The sequence below is a fragment of the Ceratotherium simum genome, chromosome 5 (assembly GCF_057802395.1).
Source record: "Ceratotherium simum simum isolate JZ-2026a chromosome 5, ASM5780239v1, whole genome shotgun sequence".
NCBI lineage: Eukaryota > Metazoa > Chordata > Mammalia > Perissodactyla > Rhinocerotidae > Ceratotherium > Ceratotherium simum.
The window spans coordinates 49690200-49712509 of NC_141904.1; the positions used below are offsets into that span (position 1 = coordinate 49690200).

A 22310-nucleotide genomic window follows, 5' to 3' on the forward strand; every position below is an offset into this window, starting at 1 on the left:
GATGGTGGGAACAGTAGGCCAGACAGGAGACCAGCTGGCTTTTGCCATAATCCAGAAGTATTACCTGCTTGAAGTAAATTTAAAAAGGAAAGTCCAGGCGCCAGCCCGATGGCGTAGTGGTTAAGTGCGCGTGCTCCACTGCGATGGCCCCGGGGTTCGGATCCCGGGCGCGCACCGACATGCCGCTTGTCAAGCCATCCTGTGGCGGCGTCCAATATAAAGTAGAGGAAGATGGGCACGGATGTTAGACCAGCGCCAGTCTTCCTCAGCAAAAACAGAATTGGCAGATGTTAGCTCAGGGCTGATCTTCCTCACAAAAAAAAAAAAAAAAAGCAAAGTCCAGGCGAGGTGAGGAAGAGAAATAAGATTGGCTGAGTAGATATTGTTGAAGCTGTGCAACAGGCAGGGAAGTTCGTCATTCTACTTTTATGTTTGACGTTCTCCATGATTAAAAAAAATAGTAATCTTGTAGAAATCATAAATATACTTACACAAATGAAAAAAATCCTAATTACAAGAACGGATACTTGGTCTTGGCATAAAGCTTTTCAGACGTGAACTAGAAAGGTGCTGTGTGTCAAATAATTTAGATAAAAGATGAGTTCAAGGGGCCAGCCCGGTGGTGCAAGCAGTTAAGTGCGTGCGCTCTGCTGCGGCGGCCTGTGGTTCACTGGTTCGGATCCCGGACGCACACGGACGCACCGCTTGGCAAGCCATGCTGTGGTGGCGTCCCATATAAAGTGGAGGAAGACGGACATGGATGTTAGCCCAGGGCCGATCTTCCTCACACACACACAAAAAAAGATGAGTTGAAGGAGGGGCCGGCCTGGTGGCATAATGGTTAAGTTCGTGTGTCCCGCTTCAGTGGCCCGGAGTTCACTGGTTCAGATCCTACTCACTGCTCATCAAGCCATGCTGAGGTGGCATCCCACATAGAAGAACTAGAAGGACCTACAACTAGGATATACAACTACGTACTGGGGCTTTGGGAGAAAAAAGAAAAAGAGGAAGATTGGCAACAGATGTTAGCTCAGGGCCAATCTTCCTCAAAAACAAATAAACAAACAAACAAAAAAAAGTGCATGCCAATGCAAGAAGGCTTAATTGGTGATTCAGTTTAAAAAAAAAAAAAGACGAGTTCAAGGAAACTAGTAAGTACCTGGAGCAGAAATAGATTTTCAAGAGTTTAAATATAATTTCTTTCTGAAAGACTGAGAAAAAGCAGCATAGTTAAATTAACATTTCACATGTGCTCTTAAATATGTACAGATAATATTAATTACAAATAGATATTTGGCTATTTCCACCATGAAACCTAAGGTTTATGTAGTCTAATTAATCAAAACTTCTGAATTTTCTCAAGAGGAATATGGAGTCTTATCTTGGGAAGGTACTGTGATATCGGATGAGTCAGAGTACAGCCATAGGATTTTATATGCAGTTGAAAGCCATCTCTATAAACATACTCTCCGGGCCGGCCCTGTGGCTTAGCGGTTAAGTGCGCGCGCTCCGCTGCTGGCGGCCCGGGTTCGGATCCCGGGTGCGCATCGAGGCACCACTTCTCCATCCATCCTGAGGCCGAGTCCCACATACAGCAACTAGAAGGGTGTGCAGCTATGACATGCAATTATCTACTGGGGCTTTGGGGGGAAAAAATAAAATAAATAAAATCTTTAAAAAAAAAAAAAAAGAAAGCAACACAATGTTTAAATGAAGTTTGACTTGAGGTGAACTATTTTATTTTATTTTATTTTATTTATTTATTTATTTTTTTAAAAAGATTTTATTTATTTATTTTTCCCCCAAAGCCCCAGTACATAGTTGTCTGTCATAGCTGCACATCCTTCTAGTTGCTGTATGTGGGACGCGGCCTCAGCATGGCTGGAGGAGTGGTGCCTCGGTGCGCACCCGGGATCCGAACTCGGGCCGCCAGCAGCGGGGCGCAGGCACTTAACCGCTAAGCCACGGGGCCGGCCCTGAACTATTTTAGATTTTAGCATTTGCTGTGTTTTTGGAAGATTTAAAATATTATATACATAGAAAGGAACATAAGTTATTTTCTATCTCGGGCACCACTCTATTTTGTATTACTTTTTTTTTTTTTTTGAGGAAGATTGGCCCTAAGCTAACATCCATTTCCAATCTTCCCCTTTTTGCTGAGGAAGATTAGCCTTGAGCTAACATCTGTGCCCATCTTCCTCTATTTTGTATATGGGATGCCACCCACAAAGTGGCTTGATGAGCGGTGTGTAGGTCTGCACCTGGGATCTAAACCAGTAGACCCCAGGCCACGGAAGCAGAACACGTGAACTTAACCACTACACCACCAGGCCAGCCCCTGTAATAGACTTTTGCTCTAGCTGTTATCCATTCTGGCAATAGCCCCCAGCATCACACTCCCAAGTTTCTCTGGTTGCATGGAGGCCCAAGACCCACCAACATCTGTCCTATTTCATCCTGTAGTATCCTCTCTGGGTCTTTCACAACACAATCGAAACCCCTCTCATTTAGGGTCTCTCCTTTGGTCTGTTGCTTAATCCATATGAATTAAAAGATCTTATAAGAGAACGTCAGTGGTTCAGGCAAGCTTTTGATGTCCCTATTTCATCTTGCAAACCAGTCTGTCCCCCCCACCCCCTCCAAAGCCCCAGTAGATAGTTGTATGTCATAGTTGCACATCCTTCTAGTTGCTATATGTGGGACGCGGCCTCAGCATGGCCGGAGAAGTGGTGCGTCAGTGCGTGCCCGGGATCCAAACCCGGGCCGCCAGTAGCAGAGCGCGTGCACTTAACCGCTAAGCCACTGGGCCAGCCCTGCAAACCAGTCTGAATCATAAGTATGTTTTTGGACTCAGGGTAATAACTGGAGGCCATTCCAGCCATCACTTGAAGCCAGGCGATGTAAAAGCCCTTTGGCCTCTTGTGGAAACGTGGCTGCCCCAGTCACTGGTTTCAGTCAAGTGTGGCTCCAAACCTTAAAGGGAAACATAATTTCCTTTAAATCCATCAAGAACTAGGCAGAAGGCATGGGTTCAAGATTGTTTTTATTTCCAGAGCCTGCAACAGTTGATTGGCAGTGCTAGCTAAGCTGGCACAATCTGAAGGCCATCCCACCTCCCTTTTCTGGCATTCAACCAGCAGATTCCCTACAAACAAGATTAGAGACCAATTGAGATGTGTCTCAATGTGCGTGGGGTAAGAGGCCTTCTCCCTCTCCCCTTCTCCCCACATATTTTTCTAACAAGATTGTTTTATAGCCAAATGCAACTCAAACCCATAACATAACCAGTCATCTCCAACATCACTGATTCCCTCCCCACCCCCAGAATAGGAAGCCGAGGCAAGTGGGGAGACTGATTCTTGTATCTAAGAAAAACTTGGCTACACCCCAATGGAGCAAAGATGGCAAGGAAGCTGACACCTAAGGGTAAGGATAAGCAGGAACCAAACAGGCCTGTCTATAATCAAGTCAGCCCCAGCTCCTTGGGAGGTGTTCCTTTGAGACCCCTACTTCCATGGGGTCGGATGACGGGCAACTGGTGATCATTCCCTGTCCCTCAAATTAAAACATGATAAACTCAAAGTTTTACCTTCAAAATCCACCACACTGCTCCCTAAGAAACACATTCTAAACAGTCATCTCTATGCCAGCACCCACTTCCTTCTCCTAATGCCCAGGGCTTCCAGCCCTTCTCCCCCTTCTTGGGTGGCCCAGCCAACACTGATTTGATACTCCTTAACTCATAAAATGACTTTTTTAAGAATTAAAATGAAAGCTATCAAAGAGTATCAGAGTAACAGAAGGAAGACATGCAGTGTATACGCCCCTCCCCAACCCTCAAAGCCCACCCCTCCCTGCCCTACTCTGGGACACCTACACTACCACGTTCCAACACTGACCTGGGGTGGGTGGGTGGGGGGCAATGGAAGCTGCCTGAAGTGCTTTCCTGACTGTGACTCCTAGACCAGCCAACATCACAGGGACTGTGGAGAGGAAGAGCAGGGTCACCTCCCAAAGAGATCTTAGCGGCCTTCGAGGTAGGTCTGGGAGGTTTAGCTTATGTCCTGTAGCCACACCTGAGTCCAGTGCCCGCTCCCACCAGTTCCTCAGTCCTTGGCTTTAGATAGCAGCAGCCCCAAGGCCGCAGTGCCTCCTGGGGGTGACAGAGCTCCTAGTTCTCTGTCCCACAACTCTCAAGTTTGCCTCTCCTCCCCTCCTTTTTTTTTTTTTTTTTTTTTTTTAAATAAAAAGCAGAGGTAGTCCCTGGGATGATAAAACCCTACCTAGAATGGCAGTATTGTGACTTAAGCAGTTAAATAAGTCTCCAGGAGTTAAAAAAAAAAGTGAAAAAAGAAAAAAAAGTTAAGTGATTGATGAAGTTGAATAAATTAAAGATATGGGTTATCTCACAAACACCGTTCCTTCCCAGGCTGTCTTTGGTATTTGGCCAGCAGCATTTCCGTTTGTGTTACTTCTCTCCACTTCCACTTTCCTACCCCTTCCCTCCTGAGAGAAGGCCAGTGCCCAATAAGGCCCCAGGTGGTTCATCCAACTCTGGGGGATGAGGAGTCAGAACATCTTGACTTGGTGCTCAGCACTGTGCTGTGGCACGTGACCGCCTTGGCAGATAGTCCTGGTGCAGAAGGAGGTCATCTTATAGGGACAGAAGAGGCACAGCTAGCAGGATGCTTTGGGCTCCAACCTTGGGAGTGTGGGAGGCAGGTTTAAGGTGTGGAAGCCCCAGGCCTTCTCTCCAAACGTCACATGGCTGGCCCCTTTGCTTCAGTTTCTCTGCAGCAAAGAGGGGAAGTGGGGAGGGACGGAGGGAGGCTCAGGCTGCTGCTGTCTGGCACCACTGCCTCAGAGCTTCTTCAGACGGCTGTACATCTCCCTTTTGCTCTTTTCCCCCGCCCAGGTCCTGCTCTTGGTGCGGAACTTCTTTAGGTCTTCCTTAAAGTCCTCATGGTGCATGGGCCGGTAGCTGGGGGGCTCACAGTGAGACTGGTGGACAAGAGGATGAGGTCAGGGTACGTCTGCCCCACACTCACAATCCTGCTCCCTCCCTGCCTGGGGCTGCAAGGCTGGGAGCAGCAATGCAGACCTAGTTCTAGGGCCCTTCTTTGTGCAGGGCAAGACCCCAGACCCCTGGCAAGAAACAACCACGACCATTAGACAGATCCAACTGTCCAACCTGGGGGTGGACCATGCTCTCCAGAGAGCTCATCTTACCTGGCATTTCAGGAAGAACTCTTTGTATCCACCCTTCAGGACATACAGCTCAGGGTAGTGGAGTTTGGGGTACTCGTTACCAAGCCGATCTCTCTCTCTCACGTACCGGCACCTATAAAGGAGAAGGCCGAAGCAAGGTTAACTCTTCCAATACAGAGAAATGTGAAGACAATCACACAGTGAAAGCAGTGGTTGTGGCTTAAGTAACCCTTACACACATCTTGCCAACTTTAGATTCATTCTTGAAAGTGGTTGAGTTGTGAGTTCCTAGCCATGTGTGATCTTTAGGAACAGTGTTCACAGCCAGTGCCAGCTGTATTGGAAGGTAGATGGTCTCTTCCCCAACTTTCCTTTCTCCAAGTTAAACAGTCCTATCGTCTGATCCCTGCTCAGCATCCTCCCTGTCGCCATCTGCACCCAATCTGTGGTGATAGCCTCTCAGCCAGCTGTCCACTGCATTCCCCAGCCCTGCCACATTCCCCTGCCTCGTCCTTGACCAGTGTCTGTCCCTTACCTCCTTCTATCTAAGCGGGCTTTTTTCTTCCTTTGACTTTGAAACAGGCTGAGCTTGCTCCTGCCTCAGGGCACCTACTTGCATCCTATGCCTGGACTGAATATTGAATACTCTTTCCCATATCCTCACCTGGCTGGTGGCTCCTCACTGCCCAACCCTTGGTACAAAAGCCAAAACCCTTACAGTGGCCTACAACTTGTGATCCCCGCCCCCTGCTGATCTCCTCATCACTCTCCACTCCAGCCACTATGGCCCCCTTGCTGTTCTTCCAAGCTGCCTGGGAGTTCCCAGCTCTGGTCTTATTGCTCTCTGAAGCACCTTCTAACATAATGTATAGTTTTCATATTTATCATGTTCTCTGCCTCCTCCCTACTCTAAAATGTAAGCTCCTTGAAGGCAGGGGGTTTTGTCTGTTTTGTTCACTGCTATGCTCCCCAGTGCCTGGAACAGTATCTGGCACATGAGAGGCAATGGTAAGCATCTGTAGAGTGAATAATTCCACTTGTGAATGAACATTAGGCCTCACTCAAATTCCACCTCTTCACGTGATCACAGTTTTGTACTAATGCAGGGCAAAGTCCTCATCCTTGGGAGACAGATGTTGAAACTTTGGGAGACAGTCACATGTGCCAAGTTCTTGTTGTAGTTGTGTGTGTGTGTGGAGTCACGTGTGTGCAAATGTGGCAAAATATTAGCAACTGATGACATCAGGTGAAGCATGTACAGGGAAATGGTTCAAAATAAAAAGGTGGCACAAGAACACAGCTGTGAGAAGTCTCTCTTAGACCATCCTAGTTGAAGCTCTACTCCTCCCTGCCCCACCTCTCTCTGTCCCTCTTTGCTTTCTCAGCACTTGTCACCATCATCTTACATCTCTCCACTAGAACCTCCCCTGCAGCAAGTCCTCACCTGTCCTGCTCCCTGTTGCATCTTCTATGCCTAACAGTGCCCGACACATTCCAGGCTTTCAGTCCTTTCTGAATGGACATAGATGACAACGGGCAGCTGTTCCGCCCTTTCCTAGCTTTTCAATACCATCACTCACTTCTGACCACATTTTTCAACACCAGTCCTATTACCATCAATGAGAGTGGAGGATGCTGGTGGAACGTCCGAATATTATTTTAAATCTTAAGTGAATGCTGTTTTATTGTAATTATACTTTCATCTATTTTGGCATAAAATATACCTTTGGGTAGTAAATTATAACTAGGCCTTAGACACCAAAATCCTCATAGAAGTTCTTGCTATTAAGGAGTGTGTGCTGGGGCATTTCTTTTCACCCTCAATGTGGCAGTAACGTGACAGTAAATAACCCACTCCTCTGCAAAGTGGGATTTGACAAGTGTTTGAAAGCATCACCTCCAGTTTCACAGTGAGGACTTCACACTTTTCTGGCACTTGCATAAAAAGCAACCACATTGGACTTGAAAGATGCCACCTGAGAACAGTAGCCCCACAGGCAGAACTAAAGACAGTGGTGGAAACTGGAAGAGCCAGAGTATATAGTTCAGTATAAAGGATAGACTAACAGTGAGCCATGCCCAGCAGAGGCAAGGACCACTCAGGAGTGGGGGTGAGGAAGCAGAGGCCAGATCCTGTGTGGGCAATACTAGCACCACAGACAGGCTGGACTGGAGACGCCTGACAGCCCTTTGCAACTGAAACCGTCAGGTCAGGCCTATAAACTACACTCAAGGAAGCTGTTCATGAAATCAATCGGTGTAAATAGATAAGAATGTGAGAAAACATCTGTTACCCAAGAATTTGTACTTTTACAAAACTGTATTTACACTCTATGTGTGTAGGCCAAGGCATGGAAATGACTTGTGACGTGCACTAGGATACTCCAAGTGCAAGCCATAGAGCACCATGTCCCACAAAAGCACCATGGGGGCCGTGCCCCAGAGCCCAGTTCTGTGTGGCACTCACATGCGAGGGCCTCGCTCAGAAGAAAACTCGCAGTGGAACACAACGATGACGCGCTTGCCATCAGTAGGTACGATGGGCTTCTTGAGTAAGAAGTCTTCAACGTCCTCTTCCATGTGCAAGTTCACTGCACCCTGTGAAGGCACCAGAGATTCTTGGCACCTGTACACGTCACACTTGCAGTGATGACTCTGTGAGAGTGATCTTTAAATGGGCACCTCAAATTCTGTTATGACTGTGTACTTTATGAGTGGTATTTGTGAATTTGGTGAGTTTCAAAAGCCATAAGATAGTGGCAAACACTAACAATGTATTTAAAGTACCTCCTTACTATACTTCAACACTATGTTATTGGTTAAAAGATCAAAATAGCACAACCAGTTACCTTCTTCCTGGGAAAGTGTGTCCCAACACCCTCTCCACCAGGCAGCTTAACTCAATTACAAACTTAAGAGGCATCACTAGGCCTGGCACAGAAAGGGACATGTTGCCAGAGAATGGCTTCTCCCAGTCAGGAGCCCTGGGATGTTCAGGCATGGCTTAGAAATCAGTGGGTGCCACCTAGAAATGCCCTTGATGGTGACAGTGTGAAGGACAGAAGAGGAAGCACTTGCCGTACAACGTGGTAGAGAGCAACGTAGACCAGGGAACATTCTTTCAGTGCACCAGCAGTCAAATGCCCTTCACACCCACTGCCTCTTTTTACAATTCTCATATCCAGCTTGCAAGCTAATAAGCAGCCATGTGTCACCATCCTCCTTTTAAAAAATCACAGATGAGGGGCTGGCCCGGTGGCGCAAGCGGTTAAGTGTGCGCACTCCGCTGCGGCAGCCCAGGGTTCGCCGGTTCGGATCCCAGGAGTGCACTGACGCACCGTTTGTTAAGCCATGCTGTGGCGGCATCCCATATAAAGTAGAGGAAGATGGGCACGGATGTTAGCCCAGGGTCAGTCTTCCTCAGGAAAAAAAAGGAGGATTGGCATCAGATGTTAGCTCAGGGCTGGTCTTCTTCACAAAAAAAAAAAAAAAAAAAAAAAAAAAAAAAAAATCACAGATGCTGGGCCAGCCCCATGGCTTAGCAGTTAAGTGCGCGCGCTCTGCTACTGGCGGCCTGGGTTCAGATCCCGGGCGCGCACCGACATCGCTTCTCCGGCCATGCTGAGGCCGCATCCCACATACAGCAACTAGAAGGATGTGCAACTATGACAGACAACTATCTACTGGGGCTTTGAGGAAAAAAAAAAGGGAGGAAGATTGGCAATAGATGTTAGCTCAGAGCCGGTCTGCCTCAGCAAAAAGAGGAGGATTAGCATGGATGTTAGCTCAGGGCTGATCTTCCTCAAAAAAACAAAACAAAACAAACACAGACGCTATCTAGGGCTCCTTCCATGCCTCCCACGACAGCAGGGCTTGACAGCAAGCTTCAGGAATCCATACCTTAATGTGGCCTCCCTCATATTCATACGGGTATCGGCAGTCAATGATAACAAACTTTTTAATGAGGTTGGCAAACTTGCCATTCAAAACAGATGCCATCTGTGGAGAGAAAGCCAAGGAGAATTAACTTTGGCCACCAGGAACAATTAGATTCAAATACCCTATGTGTGGAAGGTTCCAAAGGGATGACTTACAATTTCTGGAGAGATGTATTTTAAATCCTGATGCTTCCCAGCAACTGTATGAAAAAGATAACCCTTAAAAAAAGAGAGAGATACTTAGCAAATCTGAAAGCCCATAAATGCAACATTTCTACTGCTTGCCTACCTGGTAATAGTCAGCTTTAAAAAAACAATCATTAATCTAACAGTTAGTACATGCTAGTTACTCGTCTAGGCACTTCATTAATATCCTAACATTTACTTTTCGCACAAACCTGTAAGGCTTATCATCCCCATTTTGAGATACGTCGAGGCTAAGCGCCTTACCCAAGGTCAGCCAGCTAGGAAGCCAGATTTAAATACAGAAACCTCAGGTAGTTTCCTTTTTCTCCTGCTTTTGTCAGGACTTCTCATCCCAGCAGCCCAACTGTCAACAGCACTTAAAGAACACAGTGAGGAGTGCATTTCACTCCTTTTCTGTGCACCTGCTGCATCCAGCATGGTGCCGGACACTGGAGATGGGAAAAATGAGGCCTGGCTCAGCCTTGAGGGGTAAGACGAACACATCAGCAATTACTCATGAGGGCAACTGGCTGAGTCAAGAGCTCACCCATCCCTATGGCCATGTGTGGGGTCATTATGACAAACAACCAACAGACTCAATTCAAGTGGAAGGTTCCACCAGCGAGGGCACACCCTGGTTTTTGCTTGCTCTTCCATTCAGACTAGAATTGTCCCCTATTTTTAACCCACTTATCTCTCCCTGTTCCATCAAAACCCACCTGGCTGAAATATCTATGGCCCAGACCCATAGCTTCCCCAACCCCCTAGCTGAGACAAGCCCCCTTTTACTTCTCTTAGCCTGCTGCTTACATTGCACTGACACTTACTTCAGTCTACCGTGGGGTACGTATGGTTCTTGTCCACATGGTATAGTAGGTCTTACCGACCACACGTTAAGTTTTTTGAGGGAAGGAACTGTCTCATTTTGGAATCTCTGCCTAACACATAAAAGTAAATACTTCAATAAATGTCAGCAGCCAACTCTTCCCTGTAGCAAATCCACATTAGGCCATCAGCAGATCTTCCTCTGGACTTCCCTAGCGACCTTTTCCCTCAAAGGCCATGCTTCTCTGGACAATGGAGAAATTCTGTCTCAATCCTAGACCTTCTAAGATAACCTTTTAATATACAGACTTGCAGTAAGGCTATAAGTTTATTTCTGCTTCTTTATACTTTCCTGCCTTACTATTTATTATAATCAGAAAGACAGTTCCCAGAGAGCCTAGTCTTTGGGTTGGGAGCAACTCCCTACCTGAAACCTCTGATCAGTACCAGTAAGGTCTACAGTCCCACAGAGACCAAGATACACCTGATCATGAGTTTGTTTCCTTAACTTTAAGAAATTCCAAACTGTGTCCCCTTGGGGGCACCACAGGAGCCACCTCAGGGAGGGAGAAAGGCTGAGGGGCGTTCTAGGTAATCCCCCAATTCCCCATGACATAGCCAGAGCAGCTCTGCTTGCATCTGCTTGCAGTTACCTTGGAGAAGTCTCCTATGAGGTCCCTTGGGTCATTATCCAAAATGTTCTCAATGGTCCCTTTTGGGGAAGATGCCAGGGATAAAGACTGATGTAGAATCTGTAACAAGTCAAAGGTGGAGAATGAGGCCAGGGTTATGAACAGGACTTCTGATAACATTCACCTGGAACACGACACGAGGAGGAGACTGAAATGTTAATGTCTATATTTAGCAAATGAGAGATTTTTCTCATTTGAATGAATCTGGAGTGAAAGAAAGGATATGGGTTACTGACTAGCTTTACTATTATTTTAGTGTCTAACTGAATTCCTCTGAAACTAAGTTTTCCTTCCTTTTTTTAAAAAATGGGGGATTAAAATTAGGGCTAAGTCTACAAAAGTGTGTCTTAGCTCTATCCACTGAGAAGCTCCAGGGGTGCAGTGAGTGCCCCTAGAGGGCAGTGAGCTCTCTAAAGACTATCTTCCACTAAAAGAACAGGGCTTTTTGAAGAAGTGATTGACTCCAGGTTGGGACAAGAAATGTACAAGTGGGGCCGGCCCCGTGGCTTAGTGGTTAAGTGTGCACGCTCCGCTGCTGGCGGCCCGGGTTCGGATCCTGGGTGCGCACCGACGCGCTGCTTCTCTGGTCGTGGTGGGGCTGTGTCCCACATGCAGCAACTGGAAGGATGTGCAATTGTGACATACAACTATCTACCAGGGATTTGGGGGAAAAATAAATAAATAAAATTATTAAAAAAAAAAAAAAAAAGAAATGTACAAGATAAACCTGGAACACCTTGTCATGGTAGCAAAGAAGCTATCAGACTTCTAAGGACATGTCAAAAGGACTAATCATAGGGAGGTAAGGATTTCTTAAGCAGTACACAAAAAGCACTAAACATAAATAGAAAGACTGATAAATTGAAACACATTTAAAAATCAAGAAATTCTATTCATCAAAAGAACAAGTTAGGGGCTGGCCCGGTGGCATAGTGATTAAGTTCACATGCTCCACTTCAGTGGCCTGGGGTTCGCAGGTTCAGATCCCGGGCATGGACTTATGCATCGCTTATCAAGCCATGCTGTGGCAGGCGTCCCACATATAAAATAGAGGAAGACGGGCACAGATGTTAGCCCAGGGCCCATCTTCCTCAGCAAAAAGAGGAGGATTGGCAGCGGATGTTAGCTCAGGGCTAATCTTCCGCACAAAAAAAAAAGAAAGAAAAAGAACAAGTTAAATAAGAGAAAAGGCAAGCCAGAGTGGGAAGACATACATTCACCCAATAAAAGATTCATCTCTGAAAATATCAAGTACTCCCAGAAATAAGAGATAACCCAATAGCAAAATGGGCAAAAAACATGCAAGAGTAACAAAGAGAGGAAAATCTAAGACCAAGAGAAAGGACTATCAGGGAAATGCAAATTAAAATCAGATATCATACACTTACCAGAATGGTTAAAATTAAAGGGATGAGGGGCTGGCCCAGGGCATAGTGGTTAATTTCAGCGCATTCCGCTTTGGTGGCCTGGGTTTGCACCTACACCACTCGTCAGCCATGCTGTGGTGGTGACCCACATGTAAAGTAGAGGAAGACTTGCACAGATGTTAGCTCAGGATGAATCTTCCTCAAGCAAAAAATGAGGCAGATTGGCAACAGATGTTAGCTCAGGGTTGATCTTCCTCAGGAAAAAAAAAAAAGGATGAACACCACCAGATACTGATAAGGATATGGAAGAACTGGAACTCTCATACATTGCTGTGAGTACAACCACTTTGGAAAACTATTTGGGTCTACTAAAGGGAAACACATGCTTAGCCTAGGACCCAGCAATTCCACGAGAATGGAAAGTGCACGTTTCAAAAAAATAAATAAATAAATAAAATTGTACAATATGGTCAACTGATATTTGACAAGGGAGCCAAGAATACTCAATGAAGATATTTTCTTCAATAAATGGTGCTGGTGGGGCCGGCCCCGTGGCTTAGCAGTTAAGTGCGCGCGCTCCGCTGCTGGCGGCCCGGGTTCGGATCCCGGGCGCGCACTGACGCACCGCTTGTCCGGCCAAGTTGAGGCCGCGTCCCACATACAGCAAGTAGAAGGATGTGCAACTATGATATACAACTATCTGCTGGGGCTTTGCAGGGGAAAAATAAATAAATAAAATCTAAAAAAAAAAAAAAAAAAAAATAAATGGTGCTGGTAAAATTGGATATTTACATGTAAAAGAATGAAACTAGACCCCTCTCTTACACTACTTACAAAAATTAACTTGAAATGGATTAAAGATTTAAACATGAGACCAGAAATTATAAAACTCCTACAAGAAAACACAGGAAAAAGTTCCTTGACATGGGTCTTGCCAATGATTTTTTTAAAAAATATTTCTTCCTTTTTTTTTTCTGCTGGGGAAGATTCGCCCTGAGCTAACATCTGTTGCCAATCTTCCTGTCTCTCTCTCTCTCTTTTCTCCCCAAACCCCCAGTGCATAGTTGTATATTCTAGTTGTAAGTCCTTCTAGTTCTTCTATGTGAGCTGCTGCCACAGCATGGCAGTATGGTTCCACGACTGGGAACTGAACCCAGACTGCTGAAGCAGTGACATTGCCTAACTTTAACCACTTAGGCCATCAGAGTTGGCTCATGGCAATGATATTGTGGATTTGACACAAGCTACAAAATAAAAAATAAACAAGTGGGACTACATCAAACTAAAAAGCTTCTGCACAGCAAAAGAAATGATTGACAAAATGAAAAGGCAACCTATGAAATGGGACAAAATATACATCTGATAAGAGGTTAATATCCAGGGCTGGCCCCAAGGCTTGGCAGTTAAGTGTGTGCACTCGGCTGCTGGCGGCCCGGGTTCGGATCCCGGGCATGCACTGATGCACCACTTCTCCGGCCATGCTGAGGCTGCGTCCCACATACAGCAACTAGAAGGATGTGCAACTGTGACATACAACTGTCTGCTGCAGCTTTGGGGGAAAAATAAAAAAAAAAAAAAAAAAAAAAGAGGTTAATATCCAAAATATATAAAGAACTCATGTAACTCAATAGCAAAAAAGCCAAATAATCCAATTAAAAAACGGGCAAAAGACCTGAATAGACATTTTTCCAAGTAGACACGAACAGCCAACAAATACATGAAAAGGTGCTCAACATCACTAATTATTAGGGCAATGCAAATCAAAACCACAATGAGATATCATTCCATGCCTATTAGAATGGCTATCATCAAAAAGACAAGAGATAACAAATGCTGGTGAGATTGTGGAGAAAAGGGAACCCTTGTGCAATGTTGGTGGGATTGTAAAGTGGTATGGCCACTATGGAAAACAGTATGGATGTTTTTAAAAAATAAAAAATAGGGGCTGGCCCGGTGGCGCAAGCGGTTAAGTGCGCGCGCTCCGCTGCGGCGGTCTGGGGTTCGCTGGTTCGGATCCCGGGCGCGCACCGACGCACTGCTAGCAAGCCATGCTGTGGCGGCGTCCCATATAAAGTGGAGGAAGATGGGCACGGATGTTAGCCCAGGGCCGTCTTCCTCAGCAAAAAAAGAGGAGGATTGGCGGATGTTAGCACAGGGCTGATCTCCTCACCAAAAAAATAAAAAAATAAAAAATAAATAAAAAAAAATAAAATAAAATAAAAAAAATAAAAAATAGAACTACCATATAATCCAGCAATTTCTGGGAATACATGTGAAGGGAATGAAAACACTATGTCAAACAGATATCTGCACCCCCATGTTCATAGCAGCATTATTTACAATAGCCAAGACTTGGAAACAACCTAAGCGTCCACCAATGGATGAATTGATAAAGAAGCTGTGTTATATATTTACAACAGAATATTATACAGCAATAAAAAGAAGGAAATTCTGCCATTTGCAACAACATGGATGGACCTTGAGGGCATTATGTTAAGTGAAATAAGTCAGAGAAAGACAAATACTGTATGATCTCACTTATATGTGGAATCTAAAACAAAAACAAAAACAAACAAACACCAAACTCATAGAAAAAGAGATCAGATTTGTGCTTACCAGAGGTGGGAGGTAGAGGGAGGAGGAATCGGATGAAGGTGGTCAAAAGGTATAAACTACCAGTTAAAAGATAAATAAGTACTAGGGATGTAATGATGACTATAGTTAACACTGCTGTATGGTATATATGAAAGTTGTGAAGGGAGTAAATCCTAAGAGTTCTCATCACAAGGGAAAAAAATTTGTTTTCTGTATCTATATGAGATGAAGGATATTAACTAAACTTATTGTGGTAATCATTTCATGATATATGTAAGTCAAATCATTATGCAAGACACTTTAAACTTATACAGTGTTGTATGTCAATTATATCTCAATAAAACTGGAAAAAAACTATATAAGAATGTTTATAGCAGCTTTATTCATAGTGGACAAAACCTGTGAACAACCACCCAAATGGCAACCAATAGTAGGACAGATAATCTAGTCTGTTCATTCAATGAAATACTACACAGCAATGAAAAAGAAAAAAAAATCTATGGATATACACAACAGATGACTTTCACAAAAATGTTAAGCAAGAGAATCTAGACATACATATATATACTATGATCCCATATTTATAAGGTTCAAACATAAGCAAAACTCAGCTATGGTGTCAGAGGTCAGGTCAGTGTTATTGAGGGAGGGGCACAAAGGAGGGGCTCTGGGCTGCTGCTAATGCTTTTTCTTGATTATAGGTGGTATATTTATGGGGGTGGGTTCATCCCCATAATTCATCAAGATATACACTTATTTGTGTACTTTTCAGTATGTATGGTAAAATAACTTGTTAAATTTATTTTTAAAAATAAAACCTTTGGAGCCAAACTGAAGACATAGCCAGATATCAAGAAAGAGATTGATTTGAGCGTTAAAAAGGATAAAAACTGCAATATATAGAAAAACATCAATGTTTTAATCCTTGAGTTCACAATTTTTATTGAAAAACAACCCACAAGCCTCAGTGCCAACTTTGTTAAGATGCTAGGTAGGGCATTATTTGGAAAACTGGCAAATAAAGAGATCCAGCATTCATCTTGCCTTTCCCAAAGGTGACCAAAGAGTGTGACGTGGATAAGTTTCTCTTTATAGGAACATTCTGCTAATAAACAAAGAAAGAATGATAGGACTGCAGGATCACCTTTTTGAAATCCTGGTTAAATGAAGTAATGAATCTAGGCAACAGTCTTCGATGGCTGCCCACCACATTGTGCCTCCTGATCAAAGTAAACAAAATCATCCATGAAATATTTTTGCCAAAGAAACAGAACCCGAATCTGATTAAGCCTTTCTAGGGTCCAGGTTTATGGGCAACATGGGGGGGACAGAAGACAATGTTAGAAGTCTCCACACATCTGTGGGAACCTCTAAGACAAATGACCTGAGTTCTTCAACAAATAAATTGCAAGAGGGAAACAAAAAGATGGAGCCCAGGAACCCGAAGAATGAGACCTATCAACCAAATGCAATGTACAGATCTGATGTGAACAAATTGAAAAAGCATTTAGGAGACAACTGGGGGTGCTCGCTTCGGCAGCACATATACTAAAATTGGAACGATACAGAGAAGATTAGCATGGCCCCTGCGCAAGGATGGCACGCAAATTCGTGAAGCGTTCCATATTTTTGAACATGATGTAATCTATGCAGAAACAGAAGTATAATGATGTACACCTGAAATTTTTACAATGTTATAAACCAATGTTACTGCAATAAACAAAAAATTAAAAAAATAAATAAAATAATGCAAACCCTAAAAAAAAAAAAAAAAGATGTGGTATATATACACAATGGAATACTACTCAGCCATAAGAAACGATGAAATCCACCCATTTGTGACAACATGGACGGACACTGAGGGTATTATGCAAAGTGAAATAAGTCAGAGGGAGAAGGTCAAATACCGTATGATTTCCTTCATTAAGTAGTAGATAATAACAGCAATAAACAAACACACAGAGACAGAGATTGGATGGGTAGTTACCAGAGGGGAAGGGGGGAGGGAGGAGGGCGAAAGGGATAATTCGGCACGTGTATGTGGTGATGGGTTGTAATTAGTATTTGGGTGGTGAACATGATGTAATCTATGCAGAAATAGAAGTATAATGATGTACACTTGAAATTTATACAGTGTATAAACCAATGTTACTGCAATAAACAAAAAATTAAAAAAAAAAAAAAAAAAAAAAAGACAGTGGGAGACAACTGGAGAAAACTGAACCCAGACTGGAAATTTGACAATATTAAGAAAATAAAAAGGTAAATCCCGAGTATGGCAAGAGTAAAAGGAAATATTCTTAAATCTTGATATATAAACTAGAAGCTTTCTAAAAGGCAATTTGTTGACATGTATACAATGCAAAGTTTCATAAAGGTTCCTGTCCTTTAACTTAGAATTCTTTTTTTGTTTGTGAGGAAGATTGGCCCTGAGCTAACATCTGTTGCCAATCTTCCTCTTTTTGCTTGAGGAAAGATTGTTGCTGAGCTAACATCTGTGCCAGTCTTCCTCCATTTTGTATGTGGGACGCCACCACAGCATGGCCCCGTAGAATTCTACTTTTAATTTGAAAAAAACAAAATGTCCACCAAATATTAGGTAACTAAAGCAAATTATGAAATATAAGGCACCAGCCCTAGATGTATTCATAGTTGTAATCTAGCTAACCTTTTAAGACGAATGATATTTATTCAAACCTTTTCATGCTACAGAAAACATGGGCAGGGGCTGGCCCAGTGGCGTTGTGGTTAAGTTCAGGTGCTCTGCTTTGGCGGCGTCCCACATGCAGAAGTCAAGGAAGATTGGCACAGATGTTAGCTCAGGGACCATCTTCCTCAAGCAAAAAAAGGAAGATTGGTGGGGCCAGCCCAGTGGCATAGTGGTTAAGTTTGCATGCTCTGCTTTGGTGGCCCAGGGTTCACAGGTTCAAATCCCAGGCATGGACCGACGCACCGCTCATCAAGCCATGCTGTGGCGGCATCCCACATACAAAACAGAGGAAGATGGGCACAGATGTTAGCTCAGAGCCAATCTTCCTCAGCAAAAAGAGGAGTATTGACAACAGATGTTAGCTCAGGGCCAGTCTTCCTCACACACACAAAAAAACCATTAAAAAGAAAAGAAGGGCAGTTCTCCAGTTTATTTTATAATGCTTAATACAAAACCTTAATACCAAAATCTGATACAAGCATAGTATAATGAAGAAAAAACAAAATACAAAAAAGCAATTATTGGGGCCAGCCCCGTGGCCTAGTGGTTAAGTTCGGTGCACTCTGCTTCGGTGACCCAGGTTCAGTTCTGGGGTGTGGACCTACACCACTCATCGGCAGCCATGCTGAGGCAGTGACCCACATACAAAATAGAGGAAGACTGGCACAGATGTCAGCTCAGGGCGAATTTTCCTTAGTAAAAAAACAAAACCGCCACTGGCAGCCTGGGTTTGGATCCCGGGCGCGCACTCACACACCACTTGTCCAGCCATGCTGAGGCGGCGTCCCACATACAGCAACTAGCCGGAGGTGCAACTATGACATACAACTATCTACTGGGGCTTTGGGGAGAAAAAAGGGAAAAAGAGGAGGAGGACTGGCAATAGATGTTAGCTCAGGGTCGGTCTTCCTCAGCAAAAAGAGGAGGATTGGCATGGATGTTAGCTCAGGGCTGATCTTCCTCACAAAACAAAACAAAACAAAACAAAACAACAAAAAAAAACCACCATAATTCTAAATAAGCAAATATGACATTTCAGGAAGAAAGAATCATTTTAAAATGGAGAAATCTATGAACATAAGCCAAAGTATATAAAGAAAAATGGAGTAACCAGAGCTGGAATGCAATGTTTTCAAGGCTTTAGTTCGTAGGATAAATAATACAAAGGAGCATAGGACTTATACCCAGAGAACCATGACTCTATAAAGACAAGTCACTCACTCCAAGAAATAGCTAATGGTCAATAAGAAATGAAGAGATGCTCAATCTCCCCTGGAGTCAAGAAACACACATAAGATACAACTTTTCACATGTCAAAATAGCAAAAACCTCCTAGGAATGGTAACATTCACTGCTGGGGAGATTTTCAATCCATTTGTTTTTGGTAGGCACTTGCACTTCTGGCTCCTTGTTAGAAAATAAATATAGTAAATGTACATAGCATTTGCCCCAGCAACCTTGCTTATTCCTCTAAAAATGAACATGCAAGGGGGCCAGCCTGGTGCCATAGTGGTTAAGTTGGTGCGCTGTGCTTTGGCAGCCTGGGGTTCACAGGTTCGGATCCCTGGCACGGACTTATGTACCACTCATCAAGCCATGCTGTGGCGGCGTCCCATATATAAAATAGAGGAAGATGGGCACAGATGTTAGCTCAAAGCCTATCTTTCTCAGCAAAAAGAGGAAGATTGGCAACAGATGTTAGTTTATGGCCAATCTCCCTCACGAAAAAAAAAAAAATTAAAAATAATAAAAAAATTTAAAAAATGAACACGCAAGGATGGTGAATGTTGTAATTGTTTATAGTGTTTAAAAACTGGAAACAAGGGGGCCAGTCCAGGGATTGTGGGTTCAGATCCCAGGCGCGGTCCTATGCACCACTCATCAAGCCATGCTGCGGCGGCATCCCATATATAAAATAGAGGAAGATGGGCACAGATGTTAGCTCAGGACCAATCCTCCTCAGCAAAAAGTGGAAGATTGGCAACAGACGTTAGCTCAGGGCCAATCTTCCTCAACAACAAAAAGAGATAGACATGAATTGAGACACTTGAAACATGTCATATATGTTAAGATCCATGAGTTCATAGTGATGCTCAAAGGAAAATAAAACCTTAAAAAACAAAACAAAACAAACTGGAAACAATCTGAATGTTAATCAACAGAAAAATAAGCACATCCATAGTAAGGACTCTCATGCAGCTATTTAAAAATAATTTAGATTTGCATACTGATTATAGGGTGTTCATGATACATTATTCGTGGAGAAAGTTCCAAAATAACATGAAAACAAACCATACAACTATGAGCAATTGTTTCGATAGAATTAGATATACTGAACTTGACACCAAAGAGGACACATATTTTTTTTTGAGTATAGGTGAAACCCTTATAAAAATTAAACTTTTTAAAGGCCATGATAGGTCTTAATTAAAAGGAAATAAAGGCACTAAAATACCTAGAATGTCAAACTCTACAATCAAAGTTGTGAGACAAACCTAAAGTAGTGGGAAATTTATAGATCTAAATAAGTCAGGAAACAACAAAACAAATGAGTTTAGCACAAAATTCATGAAGCCAGAGAGAGCAAACCCAAAGAAACAAGAAGCCCCAAGAGCCCACTCTCCCTAGCCAAAGGACTAAGAAAAGGGCAGGCTATCAAGACAACTTTTAGACAAAATAACTCTACTTTGGCCAAACACCAAGAAAAAATTATGGCTCTACTCCATGCCCTGCCAGCAGGGGGGCAGGTTAGACTTCCACCTGGCCCAGCTATAATTAAGTGTCCTAATCTCTACTCCACTGGGATGGTGTCAGTGGAGGCCTAATAGGGAGCGTGAACTCCCACTCCTGCCCAGCAATAATGAGGCCTGCCCCCACCCTATGTGTCGTGTCAAGGGAGGCTGTGTTGGGGAACCTGAACTTCCATCCCCACCTTCCTGCAGTATCAGAGGAGGTCTGCTAAAACAGAAGATTTACATAGACCAGAGTCTCATAATACCCAAAATATACACATACAATTGAAAAATCACTTGTCATACCAAGAACCAGGAAAATCTCAACCTGAATAGGAAAACACAATCAACAGAGGCCCACAACAAGACACAGATTTTGGAATTATCTGACAAGGATTTTAAAGTAGCCATCATAGAAATGCTTCAACAAGCAATTACAAATATGCTCGAAACAAATGAAAAAAACAAAAAAAAACCCCCAATACAAAAAAACCCCAGCAAGCCTCAGCAAAGAAAAGGAAGAACAAAATGGAAATTTTAGAACTGAAAAATACAGTATTACTCTCCTCAAGCAAAAAGGAACCTGCAAAACTAACCTCTTGGGGCTTCTCTGGACTAGCTGCCTCTCCAGGACTGGCCCCAGCCATGCTCTTCCTCCGCTTTGTATTTCCAGGTGGGGACTCCTCTTGAGATCGGTCTGGTCTTTTCAACATTGGCCGCGTGGTGGAGCTACACGTGGAAGGGGAGTCAAACAGCTTGCATCTATTGCCCTTAGGGGAAAAAAAAGAGACCCATCTTTCACTAAAACCTGTTCACTTGAATGCTAAAGAGAACGGACCAGGGCTTCCTGGAAGAATGGAATGCCATCCTAAATTAGGCAACAGACACTGTCTGTCTAGTCCCAGCAACTCTTGCAGGGCCTGGCACATCATAGACACTGAGTACCTGGTGCTCCACGAACACGTACTAAGCTGACATTATATGGAAGTAAGGAAGACAATCCACACCCTCAAAAAGCTTACTGTCTACACAGGGTCCTAAAAGTCAAACTGTTACCTTCCAGCTGGGAACACATTTTTGGCTGCCTCTTCCCCTCTATTACTCGAACTTTGCTTGAGCAGCTTGACAGGTTTTAACACCCCACCTAAATCCAGAAAAGGTGTGAGGTATCGAGATTATACTATAAAAAGGAGCCAGTAAGGTGGTTAAAATAGAGTCTAAGTTTGAAGGGGGTGAGGGTGCACAGAGGAGCAAGTGCCTTCAAAATTGTGTTCAGGGGCCGGCCTGGTGGCGCAAGAGGTTAGGTGCGCGCGCTCCGCTGCGGCGGCCCGGGGTTCGCTGGTTCGGATCCCGGGCGCGCACCGACGCACTGCTTGGCAAGCCATGCTGTGGCGGCGTCCCATATAAAGTGGAGGAAGATGGGCACAGATGTTAGCCCAGGGCCGTCTTCCTCAGCAAAAGAAGAAGAGGATTGGCAGATGTTAGCACAGGGCTGATCTCCTCCCAAAAAAAAAAAAAAAAAAAAAAAAAAAATTGTGTTCAAAATTCCTTCTTTCTACTTGCTCTTTTTTTTTTTTATGTATATAACATCAGAGCATTTTATTTATTTATTCTTTGCTTAAGGAAGATTGTCCCTGAGCTAACATCTGTGCCAGTCTTCCTCTATTTTGTATGTGGGTCGCCACCACAGCATGGCTTGATGAGTGGTGTGTAGGTCCAGGTCCAGGATCCAAACCCGTGAACCCAGGGCTGCCAAAGTGGAGAACACAAACTTAACCACTACACCACTGGGCTGGCCCCTATCACAGCATTTTAATGTAAGACTTACAAAGCCAAAGGAAATACAGGAAGATGTCTGTGGTACTTGGTCTTTTTAAAACTCATTTCCCAGAGTCTGAGGGCAGCCAATCTGACTAATGGTAGAGACAGTCTAACTTCAGCTCTCTAACCTTGCCTCAGCCTGTTCACAACTCGGTGTGCCTTGGCTCAGCTTTTCCTTCTGTGCAGAATGTCCTTTCATACCCCAGTAAACCACTCCCTTTCACTAAAATTTCACT

The 22310-nt window shown here is 43.9% G+C and overlaps 1 protein-coding gene and 1 non-coding gene across 5 annotated transcripts in view; one reads left to right on the forward strand and one right to left on the reverse strand.

Annotated features, from left to right (window-relative positions):
• Window positions 1–3026: 3026 nt before the first annotated feature.
• Window positions 3027–22310, reverse strand: part of CDC25A (cell division cycle 25A) — a 34839-nt gene continuing 15555 nt past the window's right edge. For all 4 annotated transcript variants that reach the window (XM_087430918.1, XM_087430917.1, XM_014791578.2 and 1 more), the window contains 7 exons: window positions 20850–21023; window positions 10811–10909; window positions 9303–9365; window positions 9109–9207; window positions 7676–7806; window positions 5230–5341; window positions 3027–5001 (listed from right to left, as the gene is read on the reverse strand). In XM_087430918.1, the coding sequence (XP_087287044.1) occupies window positions 4861–5001; window positions 5230–5341; window positions 7676–7806; window positions 9109–9207; window positions 9303–9365; window positions 10811–10909; window positions 20850–21023 (819 nt within the window). In that variant the 3' untranslated portion in view covers window positions 3027–4860. The remainder of the gene's footprint in view (window positions 5002–5229; window positions 5342–7675; window positions 7807–9108; window positions 9208–9302; window positions 9366–10810; window positions 10910–20849; window positions 21024–22310) is intronic.
• On the forward strand, window positions 16336–16442 carry LOC147917034 (U6 spliceosomal RNA). The gene has a single exon (XR_015552386.1). It is a non-coding gene; the product is annotated as a U6 spliceosomal RNA (small nuclear RNA).